The sequence below is a fragment of the Podarcis vaucheri genome (genome assembly GCF_965113315.1).
Source record: "Podarcis vaucheri genome assembly, chromosome: 14".
NCBI lineage: Eukaryota > Metazoa > Chordata > Lepidosauria > Squamata > Lacertidae > Podarcis > Podarcis vaucheri.
In genome coordinates this window covers 32,803,259-32,815,434 of record NC_138752.1, presented here as the reverse complement: position 1 = coordinate 32,815,434, position 12,176 = coordinate 32,803,259, and the positions used below count along the sequence as shown (strand labels likewise).

The window sequence follows — 12,176 nt, the reverse complement described above, 5'->3', positions numbered from 1 at the left end:
CTTTTCTACTGATATATGTATGTTGTTCATTTAATTAGTGGAATTCATTTAACTGATACATCGCAATTGGGTTGTTTATTGTTTCTGTCACATTTACTTTACTAAGATGTATGTCTTTTTGTTCAACTTGTGACTTAGTTGTTTTGCTCACACTGAAATAGTAACAGGGCAGACCCTCTTATTTTGTCTTTTAATATATATTTTATTGAATTTTAAACAAGTACAGAGTAACAGAGAACAAAGAACTCCCACTAATAACTAAGCAGAGTGAAGGCCCTTCTATAAAAGTCTTTTTTCATCAGTGTAAACTCTTTTATGTCCCCTCCCTCCTTTTCTCAATAATCATTTGGATATTTTATGTTGTGTGTGTTTTGCTGGAGCTGGAAGGGAAATAAAATGCAAATATTGTAACTTGGTATGACATGGGATGGAATTCTACCTCTCTTAACACATTTGATAAGCAGGGGACGTTGGTGGGTGAATGGAAAAAATATCCCAAGGCAAGAATATCCCAATGGCTGGGGAAACTCAGCCAGATGGGCGGGGTATAAATAATAAATTATTATTATAAATTATTATTATATTGCTCTACGTCAGTGGTTCCCAAAGTGGATGGTACCACCCCTTGGGTGGCAATGAGATTACTTAAGGCAGCTTTTCTCAACCTGTGCGTCCCCAGATGTTGTTGAACTACAACTCCCATCACCCCTAACTAGCAAGGCCAGAGCTCAGGGATGATGGGAGTTGTAGTCCAACAACATCTGGGGACCCACAGGTTGAGAACCCCTGACCTAAGGGATGCTATGATTCCAATGGGATCAGCAGGGGGGTGCTAGAGCTGTGGATGTCAATCAGAGAAGCTTGTGCCACTGGATCAAACTCATCAGTGTTGTGGAATTAATTAAACTAAATAGTTTTAATTGGTTTTTGAATAAACGTGCAATTAATTGTTGCTCTTTTGAACTGTATTGTGTTATTATCTTCCTTAGTGGATTGTGCAAACTTTTATTCTGAATAATGTTTTTTATAGAGTAGGGGTCACTGGAGATGAATCTATGGGACCAAGCAGGCGAAATATTTTGGGAACCATTGACTTAGGTCATCTGGGGAAATTATGCTGTTGGTAGCATGCCCCACATGCCCATCGTAAGGCAGTGACCCGAAAACGGACATTTTCTGCTGTTGCCTAACCCTTTCCTCTTCCATATGTGAAGCAGCCGCTATCAGTTGCTTTAGGTTTCTCCCGAAGGCTCTGTTTTTTTGCCCAGGCTTTTCCTGTGTTATAAGATCCTGTGTTATCTGCTTAGATCTCCCAAATTTTTGATTCTTCTGTAACTACTGTTTTATTGGTATTATTTTTGCGGTTTTTGTTTTAATGTTATATTGTTTGTTTTTAAAACTATTTGAAAGAGATGTTTGAAATACTAAGTGGTTTGTAAACGCTTCTAAATAAATGAATGTATCTCATGATAGGAAATAAAAAGTGGTAGCCTTTCTTGTTTTTGCTGAAGCAGGCTACCTTTTTGGAAGCTACATAACTCGGGAGGTATTTCCTTCCACTTATGCCCAAACATTGCGATCTCTCGGCTTAGCAGAGACCATCACCCTGCTGACAATAAAGCTGCATGTTGCAGCTGAACTGTCTCTTAGTTCTCCAGCAAACTAATGTGTAACTCCCATTATTTCTCCTCTAGGATGGGAATCTCAGCTTCTGGAGACAGGTTTTTTAGGAATATTCCTCTGCCCTCTCTGGACACTTTCCCAGTTGCCCAGACGCACACCACCTTCCCGCATAGTCATCTGGGGCTATCGATGGCTTATCTTCAGAATCATGCTTGGAGCAGTAAGTGAATTTTCCCCACATCTTATATTTGTTTAATTTTGCATTTGTTTGCTCCAAGTACAGCGGTGCCCCGCAAGACGAATGCCTCGCAAGACAAAAAACCCACTAGACGAAAGGGTTTTGCGTTTTTTGATGCGCTTCGCAAGACGAATTTCCCTATGGGCTTGCTTCGCAAAACGAAAAAGTCTTGCAATTTCCCCCCTCCCCCCTTTTTCTAAGCCGCTAAGCCGCTAATAGCCTTTTAGCCGCTAAGCCGCTAAGCCTTTAATAGCCGCTAAACCGCTAATAGCGCTAATCCGCTAAGCCGCTAATAGGGTTGCTTCACAAGACGATAAAACCACTAGACGAAGAGACTCGCGGAACGGATTAATTTCGTCTTTCGAGGCACCACTGTATTGGACTTGTAAGTTGATAGTTTCCTGGGGAGTCCTTGTTGGGAGCAAGAATTTCCTCCATGTGGCCAGGGGAGCATTTTTTTTTCCTCCCCACATGACTCGGCTGGAGAACAGCACTGCAAAATTTGGAGAAGTAAGAATTTCAAGAGATCACTGTGCTTGAGTTCACATACTGTTTCAGATGGTGTAAAATAACTTGGTTCGCCTTTCAGTACAAACTGAATCAAATCTCCCCCTGCCTCCCTCCTCCCATTCCTACTTGAATCTAACAAATCTTTGGGTATAGTCTCAAGTGTGAACTGAGGGCTGTGGGAGAGGTTTTTATTTGAATCTCTCCTAACTAAATGCTAATTGAAGTGCTTGATTAACATGAGATCTCACCTCAGGCTTCAGCTATTAACCAGGGCTGTGCGTTGGTAGGTGATTACTGCCTGCTTTCCATTATAAGTGGAGCTGAAATTTAAAAATCACTTTGGGAAGACAGTAATTCCTTCGCATTTTTCAAAGTTTAAGAACACTGTTGTGCAAAGGGCCTAGGTCTCAAGATCTGTGTGATGTTCCAGTATAGCTGAAATTTTTTGTACCTTCCATTTACCCCAGCAGAATAAATGACCACCTTTTCTTATCACTTTTTCTTACATGCACACTTGGCAGTTAAAGGGTTAAAGATTTTCTGTCCTGCAATACTGGAGTGATAATGGGAATCTCAAGGAGCCTCTCAGCTTTCTGTGATTCCCTCTTGCATTTAGTCTCTCCAACTAAAAAAAATGAGACAGGGAAATAACCCCCCCCCTTCAGAGCTGTCCATCTCCCAATTCCCTTCCTCCTGGAGAAGGGGAGGGGGCTTGATCCAGTAAGCTCCTCCCCTTGCCCCTGCCATGACACCACCAGCATCATCCCAAGAGGTTCCATGGTCTGCAAAACCCATCAAGACTCCCCTCCCTGCTTTCTGCTTCCAGCATCAAGGGACCCCTCAAGCATGAGACAAAACTGCACCTGCTACATTCAGCCAAGGTTTAATCATCTAACATTATTTTTGAAGGTAGGGACGGGGAGGCGGAGAAGCAACAGCCCTGACTGCTTTTTGAGAAATTGCTCTCAAGGCAACAAACAAACAAATTGGCCAGTTCCGGTTTGCTTGCAAAAACCGGTCTCTGCCCAAAACAATGTGGTGGGGTTTTTTTTGTCTACGGAGCTAACATCAAATTGAAATCCTGCAGCCTCACAAGCCAAATTTGTTGGTGAGAAATGCCAGTGTGTGCATATTGGCCTGTATGTATATATGTATGTATGTGTGTCGTAAGGTGGTTCAAGAGAGCCCTCATTCGTGGGGAAATGGCCTTGGCTCTGTGGTTAGAGCATCTGCTTTGCAGTAGAGGGTCCCAGGTTCAATCCCTGGCATCTCCATGTAGAGCTGGGAGAGATTCCCAGTCTGCAGCCCTGTAGAGCTGATGACACTCAGTGCAGACAATACGGAGCTAGTTGGATCAGTGGTCCAACTTGGTGGAAGGCAGCTTCCTTTGTAACTCCCAGCTGGGGAAACCTTTGGCCCAAAGGTACCCAAATTCTCTTGGCCCACTGCCCCCTTGGTTCAATAAGCTCATCCCAAGTGACCCTCTGCCCTATAAAAGACATTATTCAGAACACTGGTTTGCAGAACCCACTAAAGAAGATACTAATACAATAGAATTCAAAACAGTAACAATTAACTGCACATTTATTTACAATCCACTTAAAAATACAGTGGTACCTCGGGTTAAGAACTTAAATTCGTTCTGGAGGTCTGTTCTTAACTTGAAACTGTTCTTAACCTGAAGCACCACTTTAGCTAATGGAGCCTTCTGCTGCTGCCGCACGATTTCTGTTCTCATCCTGAAGCAAAGTTCTTAACCCGAGGTAATATTTCTGGGTTAGCGGAGTCTGTAACCTGAAGCGTCCGTAACCTGAAGTGTATGTGACCCGAGGTACCATTGTATTTCGTTGAATGAATTCAACAAAACTGGTGAACTTGATCCAGTGATACTAGCTTGTTGAAGTCTGATAGTCATTTACACCTCCTCTTGCCTCTGAGCACTTCCCAGCAAGGTAATCCCACTCCCCTCCTCTGGGGGTGGGGGTGGTACTGCCCACATTGGGAACCAAAGCCCCTCCTTGACTGCAGCACCTGGTTTCAGTAGTCATTGCCCCCACGCTTTCCAGCCTGTCTCCCAGCTGCCGGGACTAGGAATGTGCTATGGGATCATAGAGTCATAGAACTGTAGAGTTGGCAGGGACCCTGTGGATCATCTAGTCCAGCCCCCTGCAATGCAGGGATCTGCAGCTGTCCCATACGGGGATCGAACCAGAAGCATTTTGCCATTCTCTTTAGAAAACAAAGAAAACAAAAACAACTTGTTGCTTTCAATAGTAAATCCTGCACATTTCCAGTGTTGTTGTGGAAACCAGGAATTCATTTAGCCCATTCACATACAGTGCTACCTCGGGTTACAGACGCTTCAGGTTACAGACTCCGCTAACCCAGAAATATTACCTCGGGTTAAGAACTTTGCTTCAGGATGTGAACAGAAATCGTGCAGCGGCAGCGGGAGGCCCCATTAGCTAAAGTGGTGCTTCAGGTTAAGAACAGTTTCAGGTTAAGAAAGGGCCTCCAGAACGAATTAAGTTCTTAACCCGAGGTACCACTGTATTTATTTATTTATTATGTATTTATTGCATTTTTATCCCACCGTTTCCTCAAAGGGGCTAGGTTCAAGGTTGATTTTGGACCAGTCAGTTCAGTTTAACAGAGTGGTATAAGAGTCACTCTTGTGAACAATGGGAATTTTAGCTGCATGAGGGGAATAGGGGCCTCCTAGCAACTCTTAACAAACTACAGTTCCCAGAATGGTATGAGAGCCAGTGTGGTATTGCAGTTAGAGTGCTGGACCTGCGGGGCCAGAGTTCGAATACCGACTGAGCCATGAAACTCGCGGTGTGACCTTGGGCCAGTCATTCTTGGTCTCACCTACCTCACAAGATTAAATTGGCAGGAGGGGAGAACTTTGTATGCCACCTTGAGCTCCTTAGATGAAAGCAGATAGGATATAAATGTAATAACACACACAAACTGCTGGAGTTGTATGTGCATGTTCCATGCAACCAGAAACACACCCTGCTGGTGGCAGTACCGGCAGCCCCTTCTCTGTCTATGTTTAACTGCTGCCCATTCCTCAGCTGCAGGCAGCATTGCAACAGGTGCACATGTGTGGTCCGGGAGGAAATGCTGGTTTCACGCGTTAAGCTTGCGCTGTGCTGTGGGCTGTCAGCCTTGTTATCCTAGTCCAGAAGGGATCGTACACATAACTTGGGGCATGGCGCTGCCTGAGGTGCCATTAATCACTGATCCACGCCAGCCTGGATTAAAATCCCCTCTCCCTTTAATGACCTTTCCATCTTCCCCCCTCTCAGATGCCTGCTACTTATATATCAACAAGTGAGACATAAAAAGCTGCTCTTGGGGCTTCATCTGTTTCACCGAGAACTCACTCGGAAGACACCTGGAGAGTTATGGCTCTCCGGATAACCGAAAGCTCAGATCTTTTAAGGACAGGGAGAGACACTCTGTGAATTGTACATATTCCCAGATTCATAGCTGAACGTCTTAGGCAGCTGCAAGCCAACAGTACTTGGTTAAAATAAATGCACAGAATTCCCTTCTTGCAGGTGTTACAAATCTTCAGTGATTCTTCATATTTATCCTACACACACGTGTGTGTGTGTGTGTGTATTTGGTGCAGTGCAGGCAGGTTATGTAAAGTTAAAACGGTCCCAGGAGCAAGAATGGGGAAGAATGGGGCAGCTGTTGAACTCATGGCCAAATCCACACCAGTTCTTCTCTAGCTTACTGGAAGCTGACTCACAGATGAATTGTCTTGCTAGGTCAGGCTAGTAAGGTCCAACGAGCCCTGTAGTCTGTTCCAGCCAGGATGAAAAGCTCTTGGTGCAGGGAATGAAGAAAACAGCCTCTTTCCTGCTACAGTGGTACCTCGGGTTAAGTACTTAATTCATTCCGGAGGCCTGTTCTTAACCTGAAACTGTTCTTAACCTGAAGCATCACTTTAGCTAATGGGGCCTCCTGCTGCCGCTGCGCTGCCGGAGCACGATTTCTGTTCTCATCCTGAAGCAAAGTTCTTAACCTGAAGCACGATTTCTGGGTTAGCAGAGTCTGTAACCTGAAGCGTATGTAACCCGAGGTACCACTGTACTCTCTTAACTGTGTTTCACCTTTACTCTTCCATCATCCTTGGAAGGCAAGCAAAAAAACGGTTTTCGAAAAGCCCACAATATGATTTTATAACATGTGGACCCTGCCCTGCAGCAGAATGTTGCAGAGCCGCGTGCTTCTGCTTAGGTGCCAGTTGGCCATGTCTTCTTTCAGGAAACTTTTTTCCATTTCACCCTCCCTGGTTTTCCATTCTGCCCCCCCCCCGCGATGCTGATCATTCACTGGCTGCTGAGAATGCCCTGTCCTTACTGAACTGTCACCCCCTCCATTTAGAGCCCATCTCCTCACCATCTTTTGTGTTTCCGCAAAGCTTCTGGTCCCCCACCTCAATGGCTTCCTCTTGTGGGTCATTTTGCGTACAGAAGGACCTATGCCAAGAATGTGAGTTCACTCTTACTATATTTGCTTGTTTATCTTTCATTTCATTACATTTTATCCTCCCCTTTCTTCCAAAGGCAGGCCCATGACCTCTATTGCAGGGGACTCCAAGATTATGGCCACCTTCAGAATGTTGAGAAAGTGTCATGTTAGCCACTGATAGCCTTTACATCCTTCATCAATTTGTCCAGTCCTCTTTTAAAGCCAGTGGCCCTGTGGGTTAAACCACAGAGCCTAGGGCTTGCCGATCAGAAGGTTGGCGGTTTGAATCCCCGCAACGGGGTGAGCTCCCGTTCCTCAGTCCCTGCTCCTGCCAACCTAGCAGTTTGAAAGCATGTCAAAGTGCAAGTAGATAAAAAATAGGTACCGCTCCGACGGGAAGGTAAACGGCGTTTCTGTGCACTGCTCTGGTTCGCCAGAAGCGGCTTAGTCATGCTGGCCACATGACCCGGAAGCTGTACGCCGGCTCCCTTGGCCAATAAAACGAGATGAGTGCCGCAACCCAAAGTCATCTGCGACTGGACCTAATGGTCAGGGGTCCCTTTACCTTTAAGTTGGTGGCCATCGCTTCTTCCTGTGGGAACAAGTTCAACAGTTTAACTATGTACTGTGTGAGGCAGTTCTTCCTTTTTCTTGTCCCGAATCTTTCAACATGCAGATTCATTGGATGCCCATGAATTCTGGGTGGAACTCAAGAAAACTTTCACAGGCACCGTTGGAGGTACTGGTGGAAAACTGCTCTATGGTTGCAGCCTGTGTACAGATCCTGTGAAGGCTATTGCACAAAGTTAAACTTTCAAATATAACATTATTCCCCTACCCCTTTGTTACTTTTTTGGGTTTTCCATTCTTTTGTGCAGCTTCGCAAAAGCACTTACTGGAAAAGGTGGAAATCTGATTAGCTGAGAAGTCAGATGAGCCCTCTTCCTCCCTCTGCTCTCCAAATTGCTTTGAATTTTGACATTGCAGGCTCTCCAGCTCTGAAATCACATTAGATATGATGCTGTAAACCAAGGATTTATTGCATTCCTATGTGTTTGAAATCAAGCTCAAAATGGGCTGCAGTCAGCAGCTTTAATTGACAGCCACGTCTTCCTCCTTTTTGCCGTTAGGACTCTGAAAGGGAGGGTAATTATCCCAATTCGTTTTATTGCATTAACGTGGGCCGGAGTGGAACATAAAGGGCGCTTTCTTTCCTCCTTTTGTTTTTTGCAATGCTTCCTCGGTATCTGTACATGAGAAATGGGAAAGGGACAGACTTTCTGCAGCGAAGCTTCATGGGAATTTTTGGAAAGTGATGTCTGCAACGTTCCGACCTCTGACCTTCCAGCTGCAGCCGCCCCGTACTCTGTGGAGATCCCATACTTGACTTCTTAGTAGCCTCCTTTGTACTTTTCTGATCTTGCTTCATTTGTCCGAGTCATAGCCCTTTGGCAAGAAAACGCTGTGGTTTTTATCTCTCTGCCTCCTGCCCCTGCCTCTCCACGGCTTAAAAAGGCACATAGCAGCTAAGACCCCAAGAACCTTTCATAAATCCTATTCACCCACCCCTAACACAGCAAGTCTTCAAAGTCAAACTCTCGTTCAGTCTTCCTCCTTTTTGTGTCTATAAAAAGGATGGGGTGGCGGGGGGTGGGGTGGCGGCGGAATGAGTTGGAGAGAGAAGCAAATAAAAGACAACTGATAATGCTGAGCAAAACCTCATTCAGTATAACCCATTAAATATGATATACTATAAAACCAGTATTTCAAAAACAATTGTACTAAAATGTATTAAAAACTGCATCCCTAGGTAGCCTTGCTCAAACAAACAAACAAATAAACAAACAAAGGTTTTTAGCAAGCACCAAAATGCTTTCCAAGAATCTGCTCACTTTGTCTCCATGGAGGGTCATTTTCCCTGAGTGGGGCTTGGGTAGGAGAGTTGTGCACAGAGCTGAAAATCTATCAAATGGCAATAAAGGTAGCAAGAGACCCAATACAGTGGTACCTCGGGTTACATACGTTTCAGGTTACACACTCTGCTAACCCAGAAATAGCACCTCGGGTTAAGAACTTTGCTTCAGGATGAGAACAGAAATCGTGCTCCAGTGGCGTGGTGGCAGCGGGAGGCCCTATTAACTAAAGTAGTGCTTTTGGTTAAGAACAGTTTCAAGTTAAGAACGGACCTCCGGAACGAATTAAGTACTTAACCTGAGGTACCGCTGTAGTGCTGTCACCATCACCTCCCCAGGTAGCTGCCCAACGGAGCGATTTCATGTGGCTGCCTCTTAATGCAGATTCAGGTCACTGAGCCTCCACAGCTACCACCCACCATGGACCACTGTTGGCAAGACTGGCAGCAACAGCTGCAGATTAAGTTCTAGACTTATGGTATTATTTCCCCCCTCTTGCTAATTATGCTGTTTTAAATGTGCATTTTATATTTGACTCATTTCAGTAAGGTTTTATTTTGAAATGTTTAAGATCATTTGTTGTTGTTCACTTGCTGCGTTAAATGTGCATTCCGTAGTTGACCTCCTTTAGCGATGATTTATTTCAAAGTATTTTAGTTTCTTGCTCATTCTGTTGCATTGAATGCATACTTTATGTTTTACTTTCTGCAGTAACGATTGTTTTATTTGATGTTTTAATGTGCTGTTAACCGCTTTGAGGATTTTTTTTTCTTAAAAATTTTAGCGGTACACAAATGAAATGAATAAAAAAATAAACAACATTCTTCAGGTTGACTCAGAATTGTTATAATCAGGTTGACTCTGGATTCTTACAATTTTTCATGTCAAATCCGCCCTGCACAACCAGTGTTTACCAAGCTTGCATCAAATGAATTTTGGAAACGTAGCTTAAGGTCATCAGTCTCCCTTTCATTGTCATCTCGAGCTGTTCCAGTGGGGTTTGTATGCGTCTTTCTTAACCCACCCAGCTCCAACTTATTTGGAATAATTTTTGGCCTGAAAAAGGATCAAAGATGGCTTTGTTCTTTTTTGACATTCTGCAGAAGAAGAGGGGGGGTGGGGACATCACCCTGACATCTGCATTATAAAGAGAAACGAGGGGAGGGAGAAATTCAGCAGAGAGGAATATAGTTATTTATCCCTCTTCCTCCCTCTCCCCTCCCCCTACTTTTGAAAGATTTTTTTGTCCTTAAAAAAAAAAAAATCCCCCACCATGAATGGGGCTCATATTGGCTTAATGCGTGAATGACGTTTTAATTATTTGGGATTTATCATTGTGAAACGGGGCCGAACTTGGGTGAGGTAGGCTGTATATGATGAAAAGAAGTGAGTTTGCACGACAAGGTTGATATGGAATAGAGCTTCTTTTTTGAGCGTCCCCTTCTATTTTGGGGGGAAGTAATACCAAAATACAAAAAAAATAGAGATGCGGGTGGCGCTGTGGGTTAAACCACAGAGCCTAGGACTTGCTGGTCAGTGGTTCGAATCCCCGCGACGGGGTGAGGTTCCATTTCTCGGTCCCTGCTCCTGCCAACCTAGCAGTTAGAAAGCACGTCAAAGTGCAAGTAGATAAATAGGTACCACTCCGGCGGGAAGGTAAATGGCGTTTCCGTGCGCTGCTCTGGTTTGCCAGAAGCAGCTTAGTCATGTTGGCCACATGACCCGGAAGCTGTACGCCGGCTCCCTCGGCCAATAAAGCGAGATTAGCGCCGCAACCCCAGAGTCGGCCACAACTGGACCTAATGGTCAGGGGTCCCTTTACCTTTACTAATACCAAAATATATCACAGTGCAGCTACTGGTTCTGCCCTCTGTCCTGTCCAAGTAGCTACTTCTTTTTTGAGTGTTTCCAGGCTTGTCATTCCTGGCCAGTTCTCCAAAATATATATTAAATGATCAAGAGGATGGAGTGACTCCCTTATGAGGAAAGGTTGCAGCTTTTGGGACTTTTTAGTTTAGGGAAAAGGAGAGTAAGAGGCAACATGATAGAAGTTTATAAAATTTTATTTATCATAGCGAGGGACTTCAAAAAGGGCCAATAAAAAATAACAATAAAACAAAACTGGGGAGGATTAATATATTTTAAATGCATCATTTTCCCAGTAAGTGAGACCCAGCAGGTCTTGACACTTTTACCACTGAGTTACCAGAGCCAGTTCTTCCATAAACAAAAACTAATAAGGAACCAGAGTACGGTTAATAAGGAACCACACCTTTTTACTGCAGTAGTTTCCAGATTCCTTGTACTGAGGGGTTGGGATCAAAGAACTGGAAGTTTTCTAACATATTTGGGATAAACAGAGAGCTCATTTGAAGAAAGACTTGTTTGGTCCATGGCGAAATGTTGTGGAGGATTGGTCTGTGGATTGTTGGGAGAGTTCAGGATGGAGGAAAGAAAGTGTTTCTTCCCATGGCACAGGAGTTAATCTTTGGAACTCACTCCCACAGGAGGCAGTAGTGGCCACCAACTTGAATGGCTTCAAAAGAGGATTAGGCAAATTCAGGGAGGACAAGTCTATGAAGAGCTGCTAGCCACAATGGTTATGTCCTGCCTCCACTATTAGCAGTATTAAGTCAATGAAACAGCAGAGATATCACCTTGCCAACAAAGGTCCGTATAGTTAAAGCCATGGTTTTCCTGGTAGTGATGTATGGAAGTGAGAGCTGGACCATAAAGAAGGCTGATCACTGAAGAATTGATGCTTTTGAATTATGGTGCTGAAGGAGACTCCTGAGAGTCCCATGGACTGCAAGAAGATCAAACCTATCCATTCTGAAGGAAATCAGCCCTGAGTACTCACTGGAAGGACAGATTGTGAAGCTGAGGCTCCAATATTTTGGCCACCTCATGAGAAGAGAAGACTCCCTGGAAAAGACCCTGATGCTGGGAAAGATGGAGTGCACGAGAAGGGGATGACAGAGGATGAGATGCTTGGACAGTGTTCTCGAAGCTACTAATATGAGTTTGACCAAACTGAGGGAGGCAGTGGAAGACAGGAGTGCCTGGCGTGCTCTGGTCCATGGGGTCACGAAGAGTCGGACACGACTGAACGACTAAACAACAACAACAAGTCAATGAATACAAGTTGCTAGTCATTGCAGGTGGGCAGAATGGTGTTGCGCTCACATCCAGCTTGCAGGTTTCCCCAGTGCTTGTTGGCCATTGAGTGAAGAGGATGCTGGACGAAATGGGCCACTGGCCTGATCCAGCAGGTTCTTCTCCTGTCCTTATATGAAGTAGTACATGCCCTTTAGCTCCTCAAACACTTTTCCCTTCCAGAGTTAACAGTCTTTTGCTGCTCTCTGGAAAAGGACAGTGGAGAAGAGGCTGTGCTCAAAACC

The 12,176-nt window shown here is 44.5% G+C and overlaps 1 protein-coding gene across 5 annotated transcripts in view; it reads left to right on the top strand.

The window, feature by feature from the left end:
- The window catches only part of LMF1 (lipase maturation factor 1), a 157,510-nt gene that overhangs the window by 41,350 nt on the left and 103,984 nt on the right, over nt 1-12,176 (top strand). For all 5 annotated transcript variants that reach the window (XR_014213590.1, XM_082199107.1, XM_082199108.1 and 2 more), the window contains one exon: nt 1,695-1,843. Coding sequence is in view for 4 of the 5 variants with exons in the window: in XM_082199107.1 (XP_082055233.1) it covers nt 1,695-1,843 (149 nt within the window). In the remaining variant the exon portion in view is untranslated. The remainder of the gene's footprint in view (nt 1-1,694; nt 1,844-12,176) is intronic.